The 24361-nt window shown below is 42.7% G+C and overlaps 3 protein-coding genes across 3 annotated transcripts; all 3 read right to left on the bottom strand.

The window, feature by feature from the left end:
* Positions 1–1275: 1275 nt before the first annotated feature.
* Positions 1276–2208, bottom strand: LOC123796645 (olfactory receptor-like protein OLF4). Its single transcript, XM_045804169.2, has one exon. The coding sequence runs from the start codon at positions 2206–2208 to the stop codon at positions 1276–1278; it is 933 nt and encodes a 310-aa protein (XP_045660125.2).
* An 8831-nt stretch (positions 2209–11039) lies between these two features.
* Positions 11040–12002, bottom strand: LOC148108971 (olfactory receptor 7A17-like). Its single transcript, XM_087866663.1, has one exon. It carries the CDS (start codon positions 11970–11972, stop codon positions 11040–11042), a length of 933 nt encoding a protein of 310 aa, XP_087722789.1. The 5' UTR covers positions 11973–12002.
* An 11086-nt stretch (positions 12003–23088) lies between these two features.
* On the bottom strand, positions 23089–24021 carry LOC123796640 (olfactory receptor-like protein OLF4). Its single transcript, XM_045804164.2, has one exon. The coding sequence runs from the start codon at positions 24019–24021 to the stop codon at positions 23089–23091; it is 933 nt and encodes a 310-aa protein (XP_045660120.2).
* Between the last annotated feature and the right edge of the window lie 340 nt (positions 24022–24361).

Genomic DNA, 24361 nt, shown 5'->3' with positions numbered 1-24361 from the left:
GCCACCCAGGCACCCCACCCTAAATTACTCATTCTACTTTAAATCTTTTTTTTTAATTATGTTCAATTAACTTGTGTCAAAATTTCTAGATTCTTCTTATTTCACATTCATGAAACATTCTTTTTCATTTCAATATTCTGAAAATTTCTCTCAAGTTTTCTTTCAGCACAATAGATGGGATTATAAACCAGTGTGTGTGTGTTTGCACACATTTGTGTGAGCATGTTTATTTAAAAGATGTGCACGAGTGCACACACTTACGTCCATACACACACTCCTCACTCTCAAATGTTTTCTTTGCACATGACAAAGTGTATTCAACACTTTATTTATTCCTCACAACATGCATTTCAAGTTCCACATTACCTTCAGAAATAAGGAAACAGATGTCCAGGTGAATTACATTTTTAACAATAACATAAAAATGCAGATTAAACTTCCAGTGCATCTTCTTGAGTTCTTACAAATGAACCCATACAGTATATATGCTTAATTCAAGTATGGTGCCCTTTATTCAGAAATCTGTGCGTTTAATATATGTGTAGCTTATTGTATGTAAACTGCAATAGGTGTATGACTTACATCGGATCAAAAGCACCTGTGGCTGTCACACCTGACAGGGGTGGGAGAAATGTATTATAACCATAAAGAAGGCAAAGTGGCACATAAGGATATAGAAATAGCAAAATTCAATAAGGCAATTTACATTTAGTAAATTAATTTTTGCATAAACTGTAAGATTAACCTACATTTTGAAATGGGGTAAATACCATGTACTAGTTGAAGAAAGAAACAAACTACAGCTCCGCACAACATAGCAGATGAGCTTTAGAAATACAATGTAGAGACGGTTAATTAGAGCACAATACATCAGAACAACTCCCAGACGATCTCATCCAATTATAAGTCATCATATGAAGACATGTGTTTTCAGAATAGCTGTTTATGCAGTTTTAGCGAACAGATACACTTATAAAAGCAACCAGGACTGAGAGATTATAAAAACCTGCTTCTTCCCGTTCTGGGCATTTGCACTGATATTTGGGGACAGAATTCATGATTACGCTGCTATTGAAGTTTCTCAGAGCAGAAGATAAATAAAGTGAGTTACTTAAATGCATGCAGAATTTGGATTCAAACAAGTGGAAATTCTAGGGAATAAATAGAAGGAGCCAATTCTACTTCCATAACCTGATCAACGAATAGCAGTTCCTGACTCTAAGGCTGTGAGTCCTGTAATCATGGGCACTTCTTCTACCCCAGGAACATAGGCCCTTACATCACTGGAAGCCAAATGATTCCCTTCAGAGCCCTCTTTATGTCTCTGTTCCTCAGGCTGTAGACGAAGGGGTTCAGCATGGGGGTGACCACCGTGTACATCACTGAGGCCACTGCACTTGCGTGGGAGCTCTGGGTAGCAGCAGAGCTAAGGTACACTCCTAGGATTGTAGAATAAAATAAGGAGACAACAGAAAGGTGAGACGCACAGGTGGAAAATGCTTTATACTTGCCCTGAGCTGAGGAGATCCCAAGTATGGAGGAAACTATCTTAGAATAAGAGTAAAGGATCCCAGCAAAAGGCCCACCACCCAGCTGGACAGCTGCAAAATACATCACCACGTTATTAAGAAAGGTGTCAGAACAGGCAAGTTGGATCATCTGATGGAGTTCACAAAAAAAGTGGGGGATTTGGAAGTGGGTACAGAACGAAAACCGCAACATCATTAAACTTTGTAACAAGGAATTCAGGACACACATGATCCAGGACACCAGAACCAGCACTCCACACAGCCGTGGGTTCATGATGACCGTGTAGTGCAGGGGGTGACAGATGGCCACAAAGCGATCATAGGCCATCACACTCAGGAGAAAGACATCCAACCCGGCAAAGAGTATGAGGAAATAAATCTGAGTAATGCAGCCTGCATAGGTTATGACTTTGCTCTGAGTCTGAATGTTCCACAGCATCTTGGGGACAGTGGTGGAGGTGAAGCAGATGTCTACAAAGGACAGGTTGGCCAGGAAGAAGTACATGGGGGTGTGGAGGTGGGAGTCTGAGCTGACGGCCAGGATGAGGAGCAGGTTTCCAAACACAGTGATCAGGTACATAGAGAGGAAAAACCCGAATATGAGGGGCTGCAGTTCTGGTCCCTCTGAAAATCCCAGAAGAAGAAAGTTTGAAATTTGTGTCTCATTGCTCGGTCCCATGTGGTGGAGGTGACTTCTGGGAAGAGGGAAATAACATGACTGATTTTCACACAAACTTGCATTACTCACAGATTTGAAATGTTACTCGTTCTTCTTTCTAATCTAGAAATTCATTTTAATACATTGTGCATGCCTCTGGTCCCCTTCAGGGAATCCCATGTGCCACCATAGTGATGGCATTTTTGTTCCAATCATTTTTTCCCAAAAGGCCATGTGTTCTATAATTTTAATTAAAAAATGCTTCCAAATTTCAGAAATATAAAGTGAGTATTGGCCATGATTTAGGCATTGTCTAGGCAAGGAGTATAGGGTGCTAAAGAACTAAAGTCCCTAACATTCAATGATGGAGAAAGAATACATTCATAAATAAGGTAATTAAATAACATTTCAAATGGGGGCAGGTGGTATGAAGAAAAGGGGTCATCACAAATATGAAGTTTGCTAAAACTGAGATATCAAAAACTAATGATGGAACACCACATTAAAATCTAATGAGGTACTGTAGGGTGACTAACATAACATAATAATAAAAAAAACTGAGGTACTATATAATAGTACATCATAACATAATAAAAAAATGTTTTTAAAAAACTTAGATACAGTTTAAGAAAACAAAAAGAAATGCCTGTTTCACCCAGCAGCCTCGAGTACAGACTTACAGTGCTGTTGGATAAGGGACAGGTGGGGTTAGACAAGGGACACAAGACTAGGGTCACCCAGGGGGCTGCATAACCAGTCTCACAAAAATCTCAGATGTGGAAAAAGAGACATGATATTTACAAGAAAACCTGAGTTGTTCCCATGATAGTTACAAGTCCACCCTGTTTGTTCTCAATAGAGACATGATATTCTCAAATCCACCATGATATTGACAAGAAATGTACCAAGTTCCCTGGTCAGTTTCCATACATCAGAGAGGGAGGCCAACAGTGAGCAACTCTTAACTATAGGAAACAAACTGAAGGTTGCTGGAGGGGAGATGGGTGGGGGGATGGAGTAACTGGGTGATGGGCATTAAGGAGGGCATGTGATGTGATGAGCACTGGGTGTTATATGCAACTGATGAACCGTTAAACTCTAGGTCTGAAAGGAATGATGTACTATATGTTGGCTAATGGAATCTAAATTTAAAAAATAAACTAAAAATAAAATCTTTATCAATTTAATAGGCCCCAAACAGATATTGTATTGCTATTCTAATTTTCAATTCTTTGTTTACTAATGAGGTTAAACATTTTTATTAAATGTTAGTGGCCATATAGACAACATATAAAATACTTTAAACTGGAGATCGTTAGGAAGAAGTGACCTAAAAAAAATGCATCAGATTCGTTTTCATTTTGCTTTCTGAAATGAGATTGTAACTACATTGCCAGGGAAAATGAGGGAGAGTGTCCTGATTTTCCCACTCATGGCATGGACCCTCAGCTTCTGTCTTCCTTTGACTGGGTAACAGCTGGCCTTTGAAAATTGGCCACAAGGTGATGCTCTCTGCACAGCCCCTTCAAGCCTTATCTTAGGCTCCTTGAACCTTGACCTCCTCTCCTTCCAGCTCTTTGAAGCCTCATTAAAATTTATTCTTCCCTGGAGACATGTTTCCTATTTTGCTTCAAATAGATACTTATCTTTCCCTTCAACCAGGTTGTAAGTTTCATTGAAAGCCACTTATTTTGTCACACTCCTGTTAGCAACCACAAGGCCAGCTGCCTCCAATGTTTTTCAATGGAAATAAATGTAAAGGTTTATTTATTTATTTTTTTAAAGATTTTATTTATTTATTCGACAGAGATAGAGACAGCCAGCGAGAGAGGGAACACAAGCAGGGGGAGTGGGAGAGGAAGAAGCAGGCTCATAGCGGAAGAGCCTGATGTGGGGCTCGATCCCAGAACGCCGGGATCACGCCCTGAGCCGAAGGCAGATGCCCAACCGCTGAGCCACCCAGGCGCCCCTAAATGTAAAGGTTTAAAAGGTAAAAAGAAAAAAAGAAAGAAAGAAAAAAAAAAAGAACAACCATAAAAGCCCTCAGTGGCAACCCATTCAGAACCCTTTCATTCCTTGGGCACCTGGGTGGCTCAGTCCTTAAGCAACTGCCTTCAGCTGAGGGCCTGATCCCAGGGTCCTGGGATTAAGCCCCACATCAGGCTCCCTGCTCCACTGGGAGCCTGCTTCTTCCTCTCCCACTCTCCCTGCTTGTGTTCCCCCTCTCGCTGGCTGTCTCTCCTGTCAAATAAATAAAATCTTAAAAAAAAAAACCCTTTCCATTCCTGATAGCTCTTTCCTTTCCCTTCTTAGACTCCATGAGACAAGAGCCCTGCAACAATGTTACATTCTTTGTGGATGGAACTTGTAAACTGATAGCCAAGGGGTTACTGTGAATTTGCTGCAGGAAGTAAGTGTTACAAGGGTGAAGGCAGAAGCTGAAGGCAGCTGTGTTCCAAATACTGATGTTCTTCACCCCAGGACTTCTCTGTCTCTGCTCCATGGACATTCTGGCCAGAGCCTGCCCTGGGGTCGGGGGTGTCCCATGCATTCTGGGGTGTTTAGACATTCCTGTCCCCCACATACCCCTCTCAGTGTGACAAGCAAAGCTGGTTCCAGACAGTGATCAGTGATCCCCCGGGGGACAACCTCACACCCGATTAGAACCACACATTCAGTGTAACAATCTCAACATACTTTTTCTAGCATTGCTATAATAGCAGTTTAATAATAAAGAATATGAAAGACCTTCAAAAGTGTGAGTAGCAGTCACTCTGTGAAATTGGTATTAGCACTGAATAAATACATTAATTATTTAATCAAGCAAAGAAAACAGTGATCACTCACTCTGAGCTAGGTGGAATTGTGCCTCAGGTGGTGATGGGTCAATGTTCTTGGCTTCCATTCTCTCTGACCCTGTCATCCATGCTCCACTGGGGTGTGGGACTCACCTGGCTGTGTGTGTGACAGGAAGGTGTCCTTGTGGGAGTCTGAATTCCTCCCTGGACAGCAGATGACAGAGACTAAAGCTCTGACTTCAACCGAGACAGTAGGAAGGAGTGAAGCATCGGCCCCCAGCCAGAATTAGGACTCGGAACAAACAGACAAGGAGCATAGCCCTTCCCGTCCAAGGTTGCACAGGCTGATGGACTGGGGTCCAGGACGTGTTTAGAGCTCCTCTGTCTGCTCATGAGCACATTTCCCTCTTGTGACTCCAGATTCTATGCACATGATTCCCAAGTGGAAAAGTCCTCTGGGCAAAAAGGATGTTTTGCGTAATCAATCTCGGTCCCCAGAAGACAGGGTTAGAGGTCAAGTGAATCCAGTTCTTTTGTTTCTTTTACTCCCTTTCCCTGAACCTGACCCCTTCCTGATGTGTGAATTCTCTAGCACCTTATTTCAGCTGCGAGTTATAATTTTCTCCAAGGCTAAGACTAAGGGCCACAGCTGGGTTAGGGCTTTTATCTTCAAAGCGTTGACATGTGGTGGGGCCCAGCCCTGCTGTCACCAGACAGGGTCTACTTTTCTTTTCAATAAGGCAGAGAAGGAGGTTCTTCTGATAATAAACCTTGGCCACTACACACACTGGCTTCAAGACACGTTGGTCATTACAATTAGGAATTTCTTACTTTATACAGGTTAAGAGCTGTCATTTACTCCCTTATTATAAAATGGTTAGTAATTATAACAGACATGTTGAGACCTTTTTATGTACTATACAGCGTGAGATTCACGTGTCATATGGATTGTTTGATTTAATGTTCTAAGCATCTTATCCCTGAGGACGTACATTTATGAACTCCATTCTACATTGTAGGGACCGTGCTTGGCGCTGCCTAGGGGTCTGTTCATATTAAATATCCAGTATTTGGTGGCCTTGGCTGTCATTCTGTCAGGAGCTTCTAGTTCTCAAGCTCTGAGTCAGTGGTTCTCAACCAGAAATGACTTTTCCTCCTGGGATGTCTGGTGTCTGATGGGATGCTGCTGAACACCTACCATCCAAAGGAAAGCACCCCCACCACATTATCATCCTGCCACACATGCCAACCGTAAACGCTGAGAGATCCATCTAAACCAGCATCTCTCCAACGTCGGCGTGCCTGTGCATGCACACGGATCCCACTGCAAATGCAGGATCTGATCACAGGTCCTGGGCGGCCCAGAGAGTCCGCACTTCTGGCAAGCTCCCGGGGGATGTTGATGTGCGGGTCCTGGTCTGTGGACGATTCCTCAGTGAGCAAGGCTGTGTTCCTGTGGAAGAGATAGCTGTAGGCAGTTTCACGTGTTCTGCACCAAATGCTGTCTTTGTGTGGAATTTTGAAGGAAGAGTGTCTGACGAGGGATCATCAAGCCCAAAGGTCAAGAGAGAATTCTTGCAAGTTTGACAGTGCACAAAAGGAGATTTTATTACGGCATGGGGACAGGGCCGGTGGGCAGAAAGAGATGCACTGGGATTGTGAGGAGTGACTGGTGACATACTTTGAAGTTAGTGAATGTTAGCGATTGAGTAAGTCACTCAGGAATTTGCAAGCAAGGCTTTCAGCACCTTGAGGGGCTTGCTGCTGTTAGATAAGTTGACATTGGTCTTTAATAAAACAAAACATTAGGCATTGAGGCAGCCACGAGTTCCTTGAGGAATGTCATGCTCTGCATGTTTTGGGTATCCATCTGTCGGCTGCAAGCTGTAAGAAGATTTCATTTAAGCTACATTTCTCTTGTCTTTGTTTCCCTCACCAGTGTATTCATTCCTTCCTGAGGCTGTGTAAATTCCATGTGTATTGCTTTTATGAGCGACACAAAATAATACATTTCTGAAAAAGTCATTGAAGAAGGCAGAAGAAGGCCCTCCCAGATATGCCCACATCTTAATCCTCAGGACCTTCAATGTGTTACTTCTTATAGCAAAGAAGGAATAAGACGGCAGATTGAACAGGGATGCTATCGGCTAACATTAGAGACGTTCATACCAAATCTCTAACCGAGATTAGCCATGAATGTCCAGGTGGGACTAAGGTAGTCACAACGGTCCTCCAAATGTTGACGAGGGAGGCAAAGGAGTTGGTGTTCGAGAGACCTTCAAAATGGTACCCTGTTGGCTCTGAAGGTGGAGGAAGAGCAAGGAGCCCAGGAATCAGGGGATCAGCCAGGGGGACTAGAGTTGGAAAGAATACAGCTTCTCTCCTGAGCCTCTAGAAGGAGATCAACCCCACATGGGACTCCTTCCGAGCTTCTGACTCCAGAACTGTAAGAGCACATGTGTGTTTTTTTTAAGCAAGTAGTGTGGGGATATTTTACAGCAGCCAGAGGCATCTCATGTGGACATCGTCAATAACATTATTTGAAGGATCTGAATATACTCTTCTCAATTCATTCATCAGCTCCCATGGGGAATGGGGATTTTAAGTTGAAACCCACAGTAGGTAGAAAAGAAATTTTAATTTGATTTGGAGATATTCTGCCCCATCAGCTGGTAAAATGAGTCCATCATTCCATAAATGTGAATGTGGCCTGACTCTGAGACCTCTGAGGCAGTGACATAGGAAAAGAACTCATGATCAAGTTAAAGTCACACATTGTAATTTGCAATTCTGTGCCCATATTTTGCATCCTTTTATTTCATGTTGATCAACCATTCATCCTTTTCAGTGCTATCCTCTCCACTGTCTCTCAGGATTCCTTTCAACACAAGAGACAAAATAATAGATTGACTGTGTGTTTACAGAAGTTGGGACTGTGCTTATTTGAAACAAAAATGTGTAACATGCACACACACATAGAGAAGACACAACCACGTTGGAATGTTTTCTTTGAAACAAAAAATTAATGTCCATCAATTTCATTCTTTTCTAACAAGATTCATATATGGAAACATGCACTGTGTACTCTTCACTTTTGTGATGCTTCCTTAATTCATCAAATGGAGCACTCTGAATATGCAGCTATTGTGTGTCATTATTCTCCAATGATGTAATTATGTGGGAAAATACATTTGGTACAACGCAAAGAGTAGGATTAGAGCACAATGACTCTCCATTGGAGGTTTGGGAGAGAACTCTTCTATCAGGGAAGGAAAGCGTTATATGGATGTGGGAACAGTGGGATGAAATTCAAATAATTCACATAAGTTAATTGAATTCACAAATAGAAGAATAACTTACATATGGAAATGTAGTAATAAGACCATAAGTTGACTGGTACAGAGAAGCACTACAACCAGGTACAACACCGTGAATGAGCCTTAGAAATACAGGCAGATTCACTCCTGACACCAGACCCAGGAGGAGCCCTGCAGAGATCAGAAAAGCCTCCCAGAAATAATGCTAATTGATCATAAAGGGATTACTGATGAGGAGAACAAAGGCAAGAGAAATGTAGCTAGAAGTCAATCTCCTTACAACCTACAGCCCCTGATGAATCCCTGAGACACTCAGAGTGTGACACTCCTCCAGGAGCTCATGGCTGCCTCAATGTTGATGCTTTATAAGAGACTAAAAGGAAGCCTATCTTGACAATAGCCAGACCTCCAAGGTCTTGTAAACCTCACGTCCAACATATACAAATTCTTTAGAAACTTCCATTATCTGCACCTCCTCCTCCATAAACTCAAAAGTACATAACCAGTCATCCTCACAGTCCCATGCCACTCTTTTTGTCTATGCTTCCTGACCTATAATAAAAGCACAGTTTACATCATAAAATGGTTCAAGAATTCTCTCTTAACCTTTGCACCTGACAACCACACATCAGTATGACATCCCATTTGACAAGGACAGCCTGTTACACAGTGAGAGCTGACTGACACAATCACCCAAGTGAGCAGACCTGAGGCAGTTAGATCATGTGCTGCCTTTACCTGTGGCACAGGACCTGACAAATGAGGAGACCAGTCCTGGTCATTGTTACTCACGTCTATTTCTGATGGCTTTATGAACAAGTGACTACATGTGGGCTCCTTCCGGGTCACTGGGAGAGTTTGAAGGACATGCATGTTTGTGCAGAAGAACTGGTGACCCTGAACCACAGGAGCAGGAGGACAGCCAGCTCTCCCGTGAAGTGTCTTCTGATCACACAGGTGGAAGAGACTTCTGAGCAGGAAGGGGGTAAAAATGAGTGATGCTGATACTGTTCATTAACCATCCCTTAGCATCTGTGGCAACCCTCATAAATAGAGAGTCATTTCCTGTGCCAATAGAAGAGTCCTATTAGCAGGTAGCAGTGGAAGTTTCAAAGTAGAAACAAGAAGATAATTCAGTGATGGAACATACAAGGCACGAACCAATGCTTCACCTCAATGAATAAATAAACCTACTCAGTTGTGGACACACATCTTCCATGCTTCAAAAAATAGATGCACAGCATGAACTGTGATGGAAAAAAGAAGAAGAAGGAAGAAAGAAAGAAAAAGGAAGGAAAGAAGGAAGGAAGGAAGGAAGGAAGGAAGGAAGGAAGGAAGGAAGGAAGGAAGGAAGGAAGGAAGGAAGGAACACAATTTGTGTAGTAACAAAACGAGTGTTTTGAAATGTTGCTTCATCATATTTACAGTCACCCTGACACAAGGAACACACCAGGTTCATCTATTTATTCAAATTTGCCTTTCCATGTAGACGCCACTGGGAGAGAGATGTTTGCTAATCAGTGCTTCCCAGAGACTCTGGTAGGCTTTCTGGACACTGACCGAATCACAGAATAAAGCAGGGGACTGGTTCATAAACACAGCAGCATGTTTGTAGAGAAAGTGCCCGACAGTAAGCTTTTGATTTCTGAGGCATCCATTTCAAAGACAGCCATGCTGAGTAAGCACACTGACAGGTGTGGGACACTATTACCAGATAAGCCCTCAGGTGGTCCCAGCCATGAAGTACCTCTTCAGAAAGCCCTGGGTCACCTCCATACGGACACCATAGTGACCCCCCTTTGCCCTTCAGCACCCAATTTCTACTCAAAAATTCTACAAAGGGATAAACCCACAAACACTTCACCACTCTGGCCATGGACCCTAATAAAGGCAAATCCCTCAGGGGAGCTCACTCTCTCCCTCCCTCTCACTGTGTCTCTCCCCTCTGAAACCTCTGGAAAAGCCTTTGGGATCCCCTATGCCCTCCAGGACCTGTGAGGAGTAGACCTGGTTTTGTTAGAGTCTCTGATGGGTGATGCTGAGGCCTGTCTTGCAGTCATAGTGAGAATCCAAGGGCTGGTGCAGCCACAGCAGAGGCTCTGGTCAGGGAAGCATCTGTGGGAATGTCCACAAGCACAGGGTGCAGGGGGTGCCCGGGCTTTCCTAATGCGAGCATCCCTGTCAGGAGCCTGAGACTTAAGGGAAGAGTAATGAGGAAGATGATTGCAGGTAGCGATGTAAGAAAATTGACAGACTCAAGGTCAAAATTGGGTTTTGTATTTTCCTCTACAATAAAGTTATGTGAGGGGCTTAGAGGCCAAGTGTACTTTCTTCTATATGAAGCATACAAATCATGATTATTGTTTTAGGAAAGCTAGGGAAAATTTACTTGACATGGTATAAGTCACATGAAATGAAATTATTTTAAGAAATCCAACATGTCCTATGTAAGATACAGAAATTTCCAGGCTTTTGTGCTTGATGGTTGGGCGAAACACTGGGATCCTTTGAAAATGGAGGAAAAGGATTCTGTCTGCATATCAGAAAGATCAGAGGCTTAAAAAGTGAGTACTTCAATATATGAAGACCGTTGAATTCAAACAAATGGAAAATCCAGGAAATAAATAGAAGGGACACATTCTATGTCCAGAGTCTGATCAAAGAATAGCAGTTCCTGGCTCTGAGGCTGTGGGCTCTGCAATCATGAGCACTCCTTCAGTCCCAGGACGATGGTCCCTCACATCACTGGAACCCCAATGATTCTTTTCAAACCCCTCTTTATGTCTCTGTTCCTCAGGCTGTAGATGAAGGGGTTCAGCATGGGGGTGACCACCGTGTACATCACCGAGGCCACGGCACTTGCGTGGGAGCTCTGGGTGGCAGCAGAGCTCAGGTACACACCGAGCATCGTGCAATAAAATAAACAGACAACGGAGAGGTGAGATGCACAGGTGGAAAATGCTTTATACTTGCCCTGAGCTGATGAGATTCTACGTATGGAAGAAACTATCTTAGAATAAGAGTAAAGGATCCCAGCAAAAGGACCCCCACCCAGCAGGACAGCTGCAAAATACATCACCAAGTTATTAAGAAAGGTGTCAGAACAGGCGAGTTGGACCATCTCATTGAGTTCACAAAAAAAGTGGGGGATGTGCAAGTGTGAACAGAAGGAAAGTCTCAACATCATTAAACTTTGTAACAAGGAATTCAGGACACACATGATCCAGGACACCAGAACCAGCAGTCCACAGAGCCGTGGGTTCATGATGACTGTGTAGTGCAGGGGGTGACAGATGGCCACAAACCGGTCATAGGCCATCACACTCAGGAGAAAGACGTCCAACACAGCAAAGAGTATGAGGAAATAAATCTGTGTGACACAGCCTGCATAGGTTATGACTTTGCTCTGAGTCTGGATGTTCCACAGCATCTTGGGGATGGTGTTGGAGGTGAAGCAGATGTCTACAAAGGACAGGTTGGCCAGAAAGAAGTACATGGGGGTGTGGAGGTTGGGGTCTGTGCTAATGGCCAAGATAATGAGCAGATTTCCAAACACAGTTATCAGGTACATGGAGAGGAAAAGCCCAAATATGAGGGGCTGCAGTTCTGGTTTCTCTGAAAATCCCAGAAGAAAAAATTCAGAAATTTGTGTATCATTTTCTGGTTCCATAAGGTAGATGTGACTTCTGGAAAAGAGGGAAATAACATGACTGATATTCAGACAAACTTGCATTACTCACAGATTTGAAATGTTACATTTTATATTTTGCAGGCCAGACATTCTTTTTATTTTGTTAATAGTTTTTGTTTTTAAGTGGGCTCCATGCCCAGCGTGGAACGTGGGGCTTGTACTGAGGACCTTAGATGAGATTTGAGCTGGGGGCACCTGGGAGGATCAGCCAAGCATTTGCCTTCACCTCTGGTCATTATCCCAGAGATCTGGGATTGAGCCCTACTTCTGGCTCCCACTAAGTGGGGAGTCTGCTTCTTCCTCCCCAACGCCTGACTTAAGATCTCTCTCTTGCTCTCTCTCTCTCTCTCTCTCTCTCAAATAAATAAATACAATCTTAAAAAAAAACCTAGCTGAGATCAAGAGTCAGATGCTCATGGGATGTAGCCAACCACGTCCTCCGAAATAATTTTTAATAAGTTGTATATGGATATGGTCCCCTTTAGAGGATCTCCTCTGCCACATCTTGTTTGTTTGTTTGTTTGTTTAATTAGCTTCTTCCCTAAGAAATCATGTATTTTGTAGTTTTACTAAGAAATTCTTCAAAAATTTCAGGAATATAAATTGACTGCTGATGGTGTTTCGGGCACTACATAAGCAATGAGCATAGGCTACGTGAGAACAAAAGTCCCTACAGTGATAGAAAAAAAAATGTATAAGCAGATAAGAGAATTACATCTTTGTAGATGGTGAGGGGGTGCTAGGAAGAAAAGGAAAACAAGGGTAAAGCAGAGATGGAATAGAACATTCTTATTTTCATTGTTGTGTGGAAGTGTGTGCCTCGCAGAGGGAATGGCCATTGCAAAGGCCCTGAGGAAGAAGGTACTTGTTTCCAATGTTCAACTCAAAGAAGCAAAGCCACTGCTGCAAGGGGAATGAGCAGGAGGGAGACTGAGGAGAGACGCTGTCAGACATGTTGAGGAGGGAAGTGGCCTCTCTGTTACCTCTGAACCCTCAAGGCACCAGGACTTCCTTGTCCACACTTCCTCTCCCACTGCATTCATCGTGTTGCAAAGACATCCCAGGAATTGAACAAGATGCCCTTCTTGTGGCCTCTCTTGGTTGAGTGCTGGCCCCTGTGTTGTGTCACCTTGGGACTTATGAGTCCTGGCACCTTGTTGTGGGGACAGCTCACACTCTACAGTCACACACACACAGGACACCATGGCCTCCTGGGTTGTGTTATTCCCTGTCTTTCTCAGCCCCGCCATCCTGGTGACGCCAGGAATGGATTCAACCCAAGAAGGCCAGGTCAGTGGTCCTTCCTCTACAAAATGCAGAAATGGTTCACAGAAGCGCCAATTCTTACTCTGCCCATGGACAAATAGATTTGGAACTCCATGTTGGGATGGGAATTTTCTGCTGTGTATTTCACGAACATTAAAAAAAAAAGAATCTGTTTAAGAAGTGGAAAGACAAAGAGTGAGGGAGAAGGGGGAACAATATGAATGAGGGAGAGGAATAAGCCAGGTATCCCTGAGAGACTGAGAAAGACTCATCTCCCTTGTTTCGGGAAGCATTGCACCCCTGCTTACATGCCCTGACGCCCAGCAAAACTAACGTGAGAACACATTAAACTCACCCAAAAGACAAAAGGAGTGATATATTTATAAAATCAAAGTCTTACATATGAGAGACCCAAGGGGGGAAAAATGAGCAAAGAGAAAACCAACACTTCACAAAGGAAGTATACACAATACGACAAAAGGTGGGCAAACACAAACAGAAGGATATCATATATAATGTTCCTAGATGCTCACTTTTTATTTGTTAAATGAGTCAGGAACTGGGTCTCAGCCTTACCACATGGCAAGGTTGTATTTCAATTTGGTGGGAAAGTTTGAATTGCTAAATAAATGCAGGCATAAAGGGATATCTGTCTGGAAGAATATGGAATCAATCCCCTCCCTCACATCCTACCAAAAACCAAAGGGATTATGACCTCAGTGTCGGTGTAACTACACAATGTATTAGGACAGCGAGAAAACTGCATATAGGGCGTCTGGGGGGCGCAGTCAGTTAAGGGTCTGCCTTCAGCTCAGGTCATGATCTCAGGGTCCTGGGATCCAGCCCAGCATCTGGCTCCCTGCTCATGGGGGAGTCTGCTTCTCCCTCTCCCTCTGCCTGCCCCTCCCCCTGCTCATGCTTTCTCTCTCTCTCTCTCTCTCTCTCTCTCTCTCTCTCTCTCTCTAATAAATACTTAAAATCTAAAAAACAAAACAAACAAACAAACAAACCACAAAACTACATATAAAATTTAGAGGTGGGCCGCACCACTTAAATAAGCCAAGAAACTCCGAAGAAAGACAGTAGATATATTTAAATCAAACTTACAACTTTTATGGTCAAAATATGTTCCAAACATCATTTGAGAAACAATGATCAGAGGACATCATTCGAAATGCTGATCATGTTTTAAAAATAAGAAGAGAATAACCTGTGTGTATAGAATAGAAAAGGCCGATCAGAATGGTCATCGAGTAGCTGAAGTTTACTGAAACTGGAGGAGATGATGCTAAGCGACGTAAGTCAAGCAGAGAAAGACAACTATCATATGGTTTCTCTCATCTATGGAACATAAGAACTAGAATGATCAGTAGGGGAAGAAAGGGAAGAAGAAAGGGGGGGTAATCAGAAGGGGGAATGAAGCATGAGAGACTATGGACTCTGAGAAACAAACTGAGGGCTTCAGAGGGGAGGGGGTGGGGGAATGGGATAGACTGGTGATGGGTAGTAAGGAGGGCACGTATTGCATGGAGCACTGGGTGTTATACGCAATGATGAATCATCGAACTTTACATCAAAAACCAGGGATGTACTGTATAATGACTAACATAATATAATAAAAAATTATTATTAAAAAAACTGTATTATCTGAAAAAATACAGTTAATTTAGAAATAAATATCAAAAGGTAGAGCATAATATTTCCCTGCTTTATTTTCATTGATCACATATGGAAACATTCCCAAACAATATACACTTATATTTGCTTGTTTGAAACTCTATTAAAACTGTACCTTGCAATTGAAAAAAAAGAAGAAAGAAGAAAGAAAGAAAGAAAGAAAGAAAGAAAGAAAGAAAGAAAGAAAGAAAGAAAGAAAGAAAGAAAAGAAAACAACAAACATTCTATCACCCAGCAGCTTTCGGGAGCAAACTGACAGAGCTGTTACACTGTGGCTAGAACTTTTAAACTAGCACCCAAAGGGTGCCTCTGAATCTGCTGCAGGAAGTAGGTGTTAGAAGGGAGAAGGCAGAACCCAAGGCAGCTGTGTTCCAAGTACTGATGCTCTTTACCCCAGGGGCTCTCCAGGCACCCCTCTCAGTGTGACAGGCGAAGCTGGTTCCAGTGATCACTGACCCCCCCGGGGGACGACCTCACACCCGATTAGAACCACACATTCAGTGTAAGAATCTCAACATACATTTTCTAGCATCGCTATAATAGCAGTTTAATCATAAAGATTATGAAAGACCTTCAAAAGTGTGAGTAGCAGTTCACTCTGTGAAATTGGTATTAGCCCTGAATAATTACATTAATTACTTCATCAAGCAAACAGACACAGTGATCCCTCACTCTGAGCTAGGCGGAACTGTGCCTCAGGTGGTGATGGGTCAATGTTCTTGGCTTCCATTCTCTCTGACCCTGTCATCCATGGTCCACTGGGGTGTTGGACTCACCTGGCTGGGTGTGTGACAGGAAGGTGTCCTTGTGGGAGTCTGAATTCCTCTCTGGATAGCAGATGACAGAGACTAATGCTCTGACCTCAGCCGAGACAGCAGGATGGAGTGAAGCATTGGACTCCAGCCAGAATTAGGACTCGGGACAAACAGACAAGAAGCATGGCCCTTCCCATTCAAGGTTGCACAGGCTGATGGACTCAGGACGAGGAGGTATTTACATCGCCCTGTGTCTGGTCATTAGACCAATTTCCCTCTCGTGATTCCAGCCTGGTTCCCAAGTGGAAACCTGTTTTGCACACAAAGAAATTTCTCTAATGAATCTTTGTTCCCAAGGGACCCGTTTGGAGTAGTGAATCGATGGGGCCCCTGGGTGGTTCAGTCTATTGAGTGTCTGCCTTTGGCTTGGGTCGTGGTCCTGGTCCTGGGGTCCAGCCCCATGTCAGGCTCCTTGCTCCATGGGGAGCCTGCTTCTCCCGCTCCCTCTTCTGCACCCCCTGTTTGTGTGCTCCCACTCTTTCTCTCAAATAAATAAATAAAAATCTAAAAAAAGAGAAGTAGTGAATCTAGGGTTTTTTTTCTACGGTTTTATTTAAATTCTGGTTGTTTTATTTACTCCCTTTCTCTGAACTTGTCGCCTTCCTGCTATGTAACTCTCCTAGCATCTTATCTCTGCTCCAGGTTATAATTTTCTCCAAGTCTAAGCCAGAGTAACCTGCCGGGGTTAGGTCTCTTTATCTTCAAAGCATTGACATGTGGTGGGGACCCAGCCCTGCTGTCTCTGACAGGTATTATTATTGTTATTATTATTATTATTATTATTATTATTATTATTATTTTAATGAGGCGGAGAAGCTGGTTTGTTATTGAATACTGACCCCCGAGTGTCAGAGTCAAAGTGTAATGGGAAAGCAGACTTTGGGATAAAGAACACTAGCTTTACTGCTTTGCCAGGCAAAGGGGGCTGCCCCAGGCTAGACCCTTCAAAACCTGCAAGCCCAGTGAGGAGGAAGGGGCTGGGGTTTGACAGGGAAATACAGGATCTAGCTGGTTTTGACAGGAATTGGGTACTTGCTACCAGCCTCCTTTGTCCTGTCTTTGGGGTAGTCCCGGTTCTTAGAACAAAAGGCTGAGAAGGAAGTGGAGAAAGGGCTACTTTAAAAGTGAGCTTTGCTGAAGCATTGGTGCAGCCATTTGGACTTTTGTTCATCTTTTTGCTGGCAATTGGTTTCAGATTCTTGATAATAAATGTTGGGCACGACACACATCGACATCAAGGCAGTTTTGCCCTTACAAGTGGCAAGTGGGTGGCTCAGTGTGTTAAACATCCAACCCTTAATCTCAGAGTCGTGAGTTCAAGCCTGTGATGGGCTCTGAGCTGGGAGTGAAGCCTACTTAAGAAATAAAAAAAAAAGAGGGTTCTTTTGCCATTACAATTAGAATTTCTTACCTTATCGCAAGTATAGAGCTGTCATTTAGTCCTTCATTATAAAACGTTTGTTGGCTATAAATGAAATAACTAGGTCTTTGTGCGAGCATCACCTGTACTGAACACCTTTTGCAGATTGGTTATATTTTTGCAAATGTGTTATCCCTGTGGAAGTACATTTCCCAGCTCCATTCTCTGCGTGGGAATGGCGCTTGGTGGCATCTAGTGATCTGCCCCAAGTTCATGTTCAAGTACGTGGTGGGTCTTGAGTGTGATTCTCTCAGGATGCTTCTAGTTCTCAAGCTCCAGGACAGTGGTTCAACCAGAAATGAATTTTCCCCTGAGGATGTCTGGTAACGTCTGATGCTCTGAACACCTACATCCACAAGAAAGGAGCCTCCAAAAATAGAATTACACTCTCCCAAGTGTCAAAGGGAAGAAGTGAGAAAACCTTTTCTAGAACAGCTTTTCTCCAACTTCAAATTGTCTACAAGGTGTCCATGAATCCACACGGATCCCGCTACAAATGCAGAATCTGATTGCAGGTCTGAGTGGCCCAGAGATTCTGCCTTTATGGCAAGCTCGCAGTTGCTGTTAATGTTCGGGTCCTGGTCTGTGGACCACTCTTTGCTTAGCAAGGCTGTGATCCTGCGTTAGAGTTAGCGTAGGTAGTTTTAGGTCTTCTGCACCAAAAATTGCCATTGCATGTAATTTTGAAGGAAAAGGGTATTCACTCATTCTAGAAGCTGTGCAAATTCTATGTTTCTTTTATATACAGGCCCTTGAGTGACATAAAATAATACACTTTTTTTTGTTATATATATTTTTATATATATATATTTTATATATTTATATTTTTTGTTATATATATATATTTTATAGTAGTTTCTAGTAGAGTTGACACACAGGTTACATTAATTTCTGGAGTACAGCAATGGGAGACAGAGGCTTTCAGTTATGGAATGAATAGGTCACAGGAATAAAAGTCACAGCATAAGGACTACAGTCCATACATTGTAATAGTGTTTTATGGGGACAGATGGTAGCTACACTTAGGGTGAGCAGAGCATAATGTATAAACTTGTCAAATCATGATGTGTACACCTGAAAGCAATATACTTCTGAAAAAGACTTTTGAAAAAGAACTTCTCAAACTCAACACCCAAAAAACAAATAATCCAATCAAGAACTGGGCAGAAGACATGAACAGACATTTCTCCGAAGAAGACATACAAATGGCCACCAGACACATGAAAACATACTCCACATCAGGGAAATACAAATCAAAACCATCTCACACAGGTCACAATGACTAAAGTTAACAAGTCAGGAAGCAACAGATGTTGGCAAGGTTGTGGAGAAGGGGAACCCTCTTCCACTGTTGGTGAGAATGCAGGCTGGTCCAGCCACTCCGGAAAACAATACAGAGGTTCCTCAAAGAGTTAAAAATAGAGCTACCCTATGACCCAGCAATTGCACTACAGGGTATTTACCCCAAAGGATACAAACATAGTGATCCAAAGGGCACCTGCACCCCAATGTTTATAGCAGCAGCGTCCACATAGCCAAACTATGCAAAGGGCCCAGATGTCCGTCGACAGATAAATGGATAAAGAAGACGTGTTATGCTAAACAAAATAAGTTAATCAGAGAAAGACAACTATCATATGAACTCACTCATATGTGGAATTTAAGAAACAAAAGAGAGGATCATAGGGGAAGAGAGGAGAAAATAAAAGAAGATGAAATCAGAGAGGGAGACAAACCATAAGAGATTCTTAATCATAGGAAACAAACTGAGGGTTGCTAGAGGGGAGAGGGGTGAGGAGAATGGGGTAACTGCGTGATGGGCATTAAGGAGGGCACTTGATGTAATGAGCACTGGGTGTTATTATAAGACTGATGAAACACTGACCTCTACCGCTGAAACTAATAATACATGATATGTTAATTGAATTTAAATAAAATTTTTTTAAAAAAGATTTTTAGAAGAGAGAAGAAGGGTCTCCCAAATATGTGCACATCCTAATGAGTACTTATGAAATGTTATTTTGTAGAGCACAAGGAAATTAAGGCAGCAGATTGAACAGGGCTGCTAATTAGCTGCCATCAAGATAAAAAGATAAGCTTTGATTGTCTGGGTGGGAGGAAGGTAATCACGACGGTTCTCCAAATGTTGATGAGGGAGACAAAGGAGTTGGTGTTGGAGAGACATTCAAAATGCTGCCTTGTAGGCTCTGAAGGTGGAGGAAGAGCCAGGAGCCCAGGAATCAGGGGCCAGCAATAAAGACTGGAATTGGAAAGCAAACAGATTCTCTCCCGAGCCTCTAGAAGGAACTCAGCCCTGCAGACATGTTGCTATTAGCCCGATGGGACTCCTTCCGAGCTTCTGACTCCGGAACTGTAAGAGCACATGTGTGTTTGTTTTAGGAAACCAGTGTGGGGATACTTTACAGCAGCCGGAGGAATCTCATATGGACAAAGTCAATAACATTACTTGAGAAAACTGAGTGTAATCTTCTCAGTTCATTCATCAGCTTCCCTGGGGAATGGGCATTTTAAGTTGAAACTCACAGTAGGTAGAAAGGAAATTTTAATTTGATTTGGAGATATTCTGTCCCATCAGCTGGTGCAGTGAGTTCCTCGTGGCATCTGACTATGGGACCTTTGAGGCAGTGACATAGGAAAGGAGCTCGTGATCAAAATTAAGGTCACTCATTGAAACTTACATCTCTGTGTCTATATTTCTGCATCCTTTTACGTCATGTTGATTCAAATGTCCATTCTCTTCATGGTACCCTTTCCAAGTTCCTGTAGTTTCCTTTCAATGTAAGTGATGAAATCATAAATGTGTGTGTACCTGTGTGAGTGAGCTTATGGGAAAGAAAATGTATACAAACACACACATACACATTTCACCCTGAAATGTTTCTTTGAGACAAAAAGGAAATTCCACACATGTCATTCATCCTCACGATATCCACATGGAGTAATGTTCAATATACAACAGTGACTTGAGAAATCGGGAGACCAAGGCTCAGGGTGCTTGAAGTTTTAGAAATTACCTAATAAAGTAGCAGGGCACCTGGATGGCTCAGTCAGTTAAGTGTCCAATTCTTGATCTCAGCTCAGACAGTGATGTCAGCATTGTGAGTTCAAGCCCCACATTGGGCTCTATGGTGGGTATGGAGCCTACTTAAAAAAATTACCTAACAAAGCAGTTAAAACTTATGTGGCATTCTTCAATTATACACAAATAGAAACTTGCACTACATGCTCTTCATTTTTGTGGAGCTCCTTTAGTTCACTAAAGTGTACGCTTTACATATGCAGGTTATTGTGGGTAATTTTACTCTGATGATTGATTCAGTGGAACAGATCTAATGGTGCATGGCTACGGGTAGGATCTAGAACACAGGCAGCTGACTCTCACTTAAGAGGGGTGGGAGACAGCACTTCTAATGGGGAAGAAGGCAGGTGTTAATATGGATGTTGAACAACAAATTAAATTTAAGTAATTCATGTGATAAACTAATTTTTATCTATAAATAGAAGATTAACTTACAAACGGAAATGTAATAATAAGATCCCATAAAGTGGCTGGGACAGGAGAGCATTACAGCCACACACACCATGGTTCAGCCTTAGAAAAAATATGTAGAGATTCACACCTGACTCCAGACCCATGAGGACCCAGCAGAGATCAGAAATGCTCCCCAGCATATAATTCCAGTTGATTGTAAAGGTGTCATGATATCCCATTTCACAAGGACAGCCTGTTACACAGCGAGAGCTGACTGACACAACAATCCAAGTGAACAGACACGAAGCGATCAGAACAGGCTCCTTCCGGGTCAATGGGATGATTTGAAGGACCTGCACATCTGTGCACAAGAACTGGTGACCCTGAACCCCATGACCAGCAGGACATCCAGCTCTCCTGTGAAGCACCCTCTGATCACGCAGGTGGAAGAGATTTCTGAGCAGGAAGGAGGCAGGAAATGGATGATGCTGATACTGTTCATTCATCATCCCTTAGCATTTGTGGCAAATATTAGGAAAGGGGCTTACTAGTGTGACAATAGAGAGAGTCGTATTATCAGGTAGCATTGGAACTTTTCAAGTAGAAACAGAAGATAATTCGGTGATAAAAATATATGACACTAACTGACCCTTCACCTCAAGGAATAAACCCCCTCAGTTGTGGACACCAATGGTCAATATTTCCACAAATACATTCACTGCACGAATAAGAAATATTTTGCACAGTAAGAAGATGAGTGCAATGAAATTTTGCTTCCTCATATTTATGGTCGTCTCTGATGCTAAGAATGTATTAGATCGATCTATTTATTCATATTTGTCTTTCCATGCAGACTCCACTGGGAGACATACACATGCTGACAGTGTCTTCAGTGGCTACGGTGGGCTTCCTGGACACTGAGCTGAACCACAGTGTAAGACCAGGAGACCAGTTAGGAAACACAGGAGCATGTTTGTAGAGTAAGTGCCTGACATTAAGCTATTGATTTCTGAAGCCTCCATTTCAAAGACAGACATTCAGATAAACATATTGCCAGTTGTGTGTATGACACAATTACTATATTAGCACGCAGGCCACCCACCATGTACCAATTTAGAAAGCCCTGGTGACCTAGATAACCACCATGAGTGACCCTACTTTCCCCTTTCTGTGCTAAATTCTAGTAGGGTGCTCTTTGTATAGTTTTGTTGTTATTTTTAAGCACTGTAGGAAAACATTTTATTATATTCTCTTTAATTTTTTATTTGAGTATATAGACACACAACGTTACATCAGATTCAGACGTACAACAGAGTGATTCATTGTCTCTCTGTTTTGCTGTGTTCCCCTCAAGTGTAGCTGCCCTCTGTCCCGTTACATCACTGTTACAATGTCATTGACTGTATTCCATATGCTGTGCCTTCCCATTCCCATGATTTATTCATCGCATATCTCCATTTCCACTCTCCTTCACCAATTTTTCCCACCCTCCAACTCCACCCGTGTTTTAAATTCACCAGTAAAAAAAATGAGCACAAGTCCCTAACCACCCACCCATGGACCCCAATGAAGACAGATCCCTCAGCGGTGCTCAATCTCTCTCCCTCTCAATGCCTCTCTCCCCCTCTGAGACCTTCCCGAATGGTGTTTGGGATCCCCTGTGCCCTCCAGAACCTGTGAGGAATAAACCTGGTTTTGTTAGAGTCTCTGATGGGTGCTGCTGAAGCCTGTCTTGCAGTCACAGTAAGAACCCAAGGGCTGGTGCAACCACAGCAGAGGCTCTGGTTGGGGAACCATCTGTGGGAATGTCCACAAGCACAGGGGTACAGGGGGTGCCCGGGCTTTCCTAGCCTAAGCATCCCCATCAGGAGCCTGAGATGTAAAGAGAACAAGGTAAGAATCCACATTATCAGGAAGAGGAGTGAAGGTGGTGATGTAACAAGACTGACAGACTCAAGGTGAAAACTGGAGTTTTATATTTTCACCTACAATAAAATTATATAAAGGGCTTAGTGACCAAGTATAGTTCTCTTTCCACAAGAATATACAACCCATGATTATTATATTAGGAAAGCTGGGGAAAATTTACTTGGCATGATTTAAGTTCTTTGAAATGAGATTATTTTTAAGGAATCTAACCTGCCCCATGTAAGATACAGAAATTTCTAGGCATTTGTGATTCAAGCTTGGGGAAACATTGAGGACATATGAAAATGGAGAAAGGGGAAAACTATGTATCAGACAAGGCAGAAGCTTAATAAAGTAAATACTTAAATGCATGGAGAAGTTGAATTCAAATAAATGGAAATTCTAGGAAATAAATAGAAGGAGCAGATTCTACTTCCACAATCTGATCAACAAATAGCAGTTGCTGGCTCTGAGGCTGGGAGCCCTGCACTTCTTCAGCCCCAAGATGATGGGCCCTCACATCACTGGAACCCAAATGATTCTTTTTAGAGCCCTCTTTATGTCTCTGTTCCTCAGGCTGTAGATGAAGGGGTTCAGCATGGGGGTAACCACCGTGTACATCACCGAAGCCACTGCACTTGCGTGAAAGCTATGGGGAGAAGCAGAGCTCAGGTACACACTGAGCATCGTACAATAAAATAAACAGACAACGGAGAGGTGAGATGCACAGGTGGAAAATGCTTTATACTTGCCCTGAGCTGATGATATTCTAAGTATGGAGGAAACTATCTTAGAGTAAGAGTAAAGGATCCCAACAAAAGCACCACCACCCAGCAGGACAGCTGCAAAATACATCACCACGTTATTAAGAAAGGTGTCAGAACAGGCGAGTTGGACCATCTCATTGAGTTCACAAAAAAAGTGGAAGATTTGGACATGTGAACAGAAGGACAGCCGCAACATCATTAAACTTTGTAACAAGGAATTCAGGATACACATGATCCAGGACACCAGAACCAGCAGTGAACAGAGCTGGGGGTTCATGATGACCGTGTAGTTCAGGGGGTGACAGATGGCCACAAACCGGTCATAAGCCATCACACTCAAGAGAAAGACATCCAACACAGCAAAAAGTGTGAAAAAGTACATCTGGGTGATGCAGCCTGCATAGGTTATGACTTTGCTCTGAGTCTGGATGTTCACCAGCATCTTGGGGACGGTGGTAGAGGTGAAACAGATGTCTACAAAGGACAGGTTGGCCAGGAAGAAGTACATGGGCGTGTGGAGGTGGGAGTCAGAGCTGACGGCCAGGATGATGAGCAGGTTTCCACACACAGTGATCAGGTACATGGAGAGGAAAAGCCCGAATATGAGGGGCTGCAGTTCTGGTTCCTCTGAAAGTCCCAGAAGAAGAAATTCTGAAATTTGTGTATCATTTTCTGGTTCCATGTAGTGGAGGTGACTTCCAGGAAAGAAGGAAATAGCATGACCGATTTTTATACAATTGTGCATTACTTACATATTTGAAATGGTACATTTTATATTTTGCAATCCAGAAATTTATTTTAATATTTTGTTTATGGATTGGTATCCTGTAAGAGATTCCCCAATGTCATCTTAGTTATTCTATTTTCCTCCAACAGTTTTTTTTCCCCTAATGGGTCTTGTATTCCACAGTTTCAATTAGATAGCTCTCCAATTTTAAGGGATATATATTGAGTGCTCACCAGGTTTTAGTCAGAGAGAGAGACAGAGAGAGAGAGAAAGAAATAAATAACATCTTCAAAAT

The sequence above is a fragment of the Ursus americanus genome, chromosome 14 (genome assembly GCF_024610735.1).
Source record: "Ursus americanus isolate L20-20 chromosome 14, mUrsAme1.1.p, whole genome shotgun sequence".
Lineage (NCBI taxonomy): Eukaryota > Metazoa > Chordata > Mammalia > Carnivora > Ursidae > Ursus > Ursus americanus.
This window is presented reverse-complemented; position numbering and strand designations above follow the sequence as displayed.

Excerpts from the sequence above, each read along its gene's own strand:
- LOC123796645 (XM_045804169.2), bottom strand. The coding sequence starts at position 2,208 with ATGGGACCGAGCAATGAGACACAAATTTCAAACTTTCTTCTTCTGGGA.
- LOC148108971 (XM_087866663.1), bottom strand. The coding sequence starts at position 11,972 with ATGGAACCAGAAAATGATACACAAATTTCTGAATTTTTTCTTCTGGGA.
- LOC123796640 (XM_045804164.2), bottom strand. The coding sequence starts at position 24,021 with ATGGAACCAGAAAATGATACACAAATTTCAGAATTTCTTCTTCTGGGA.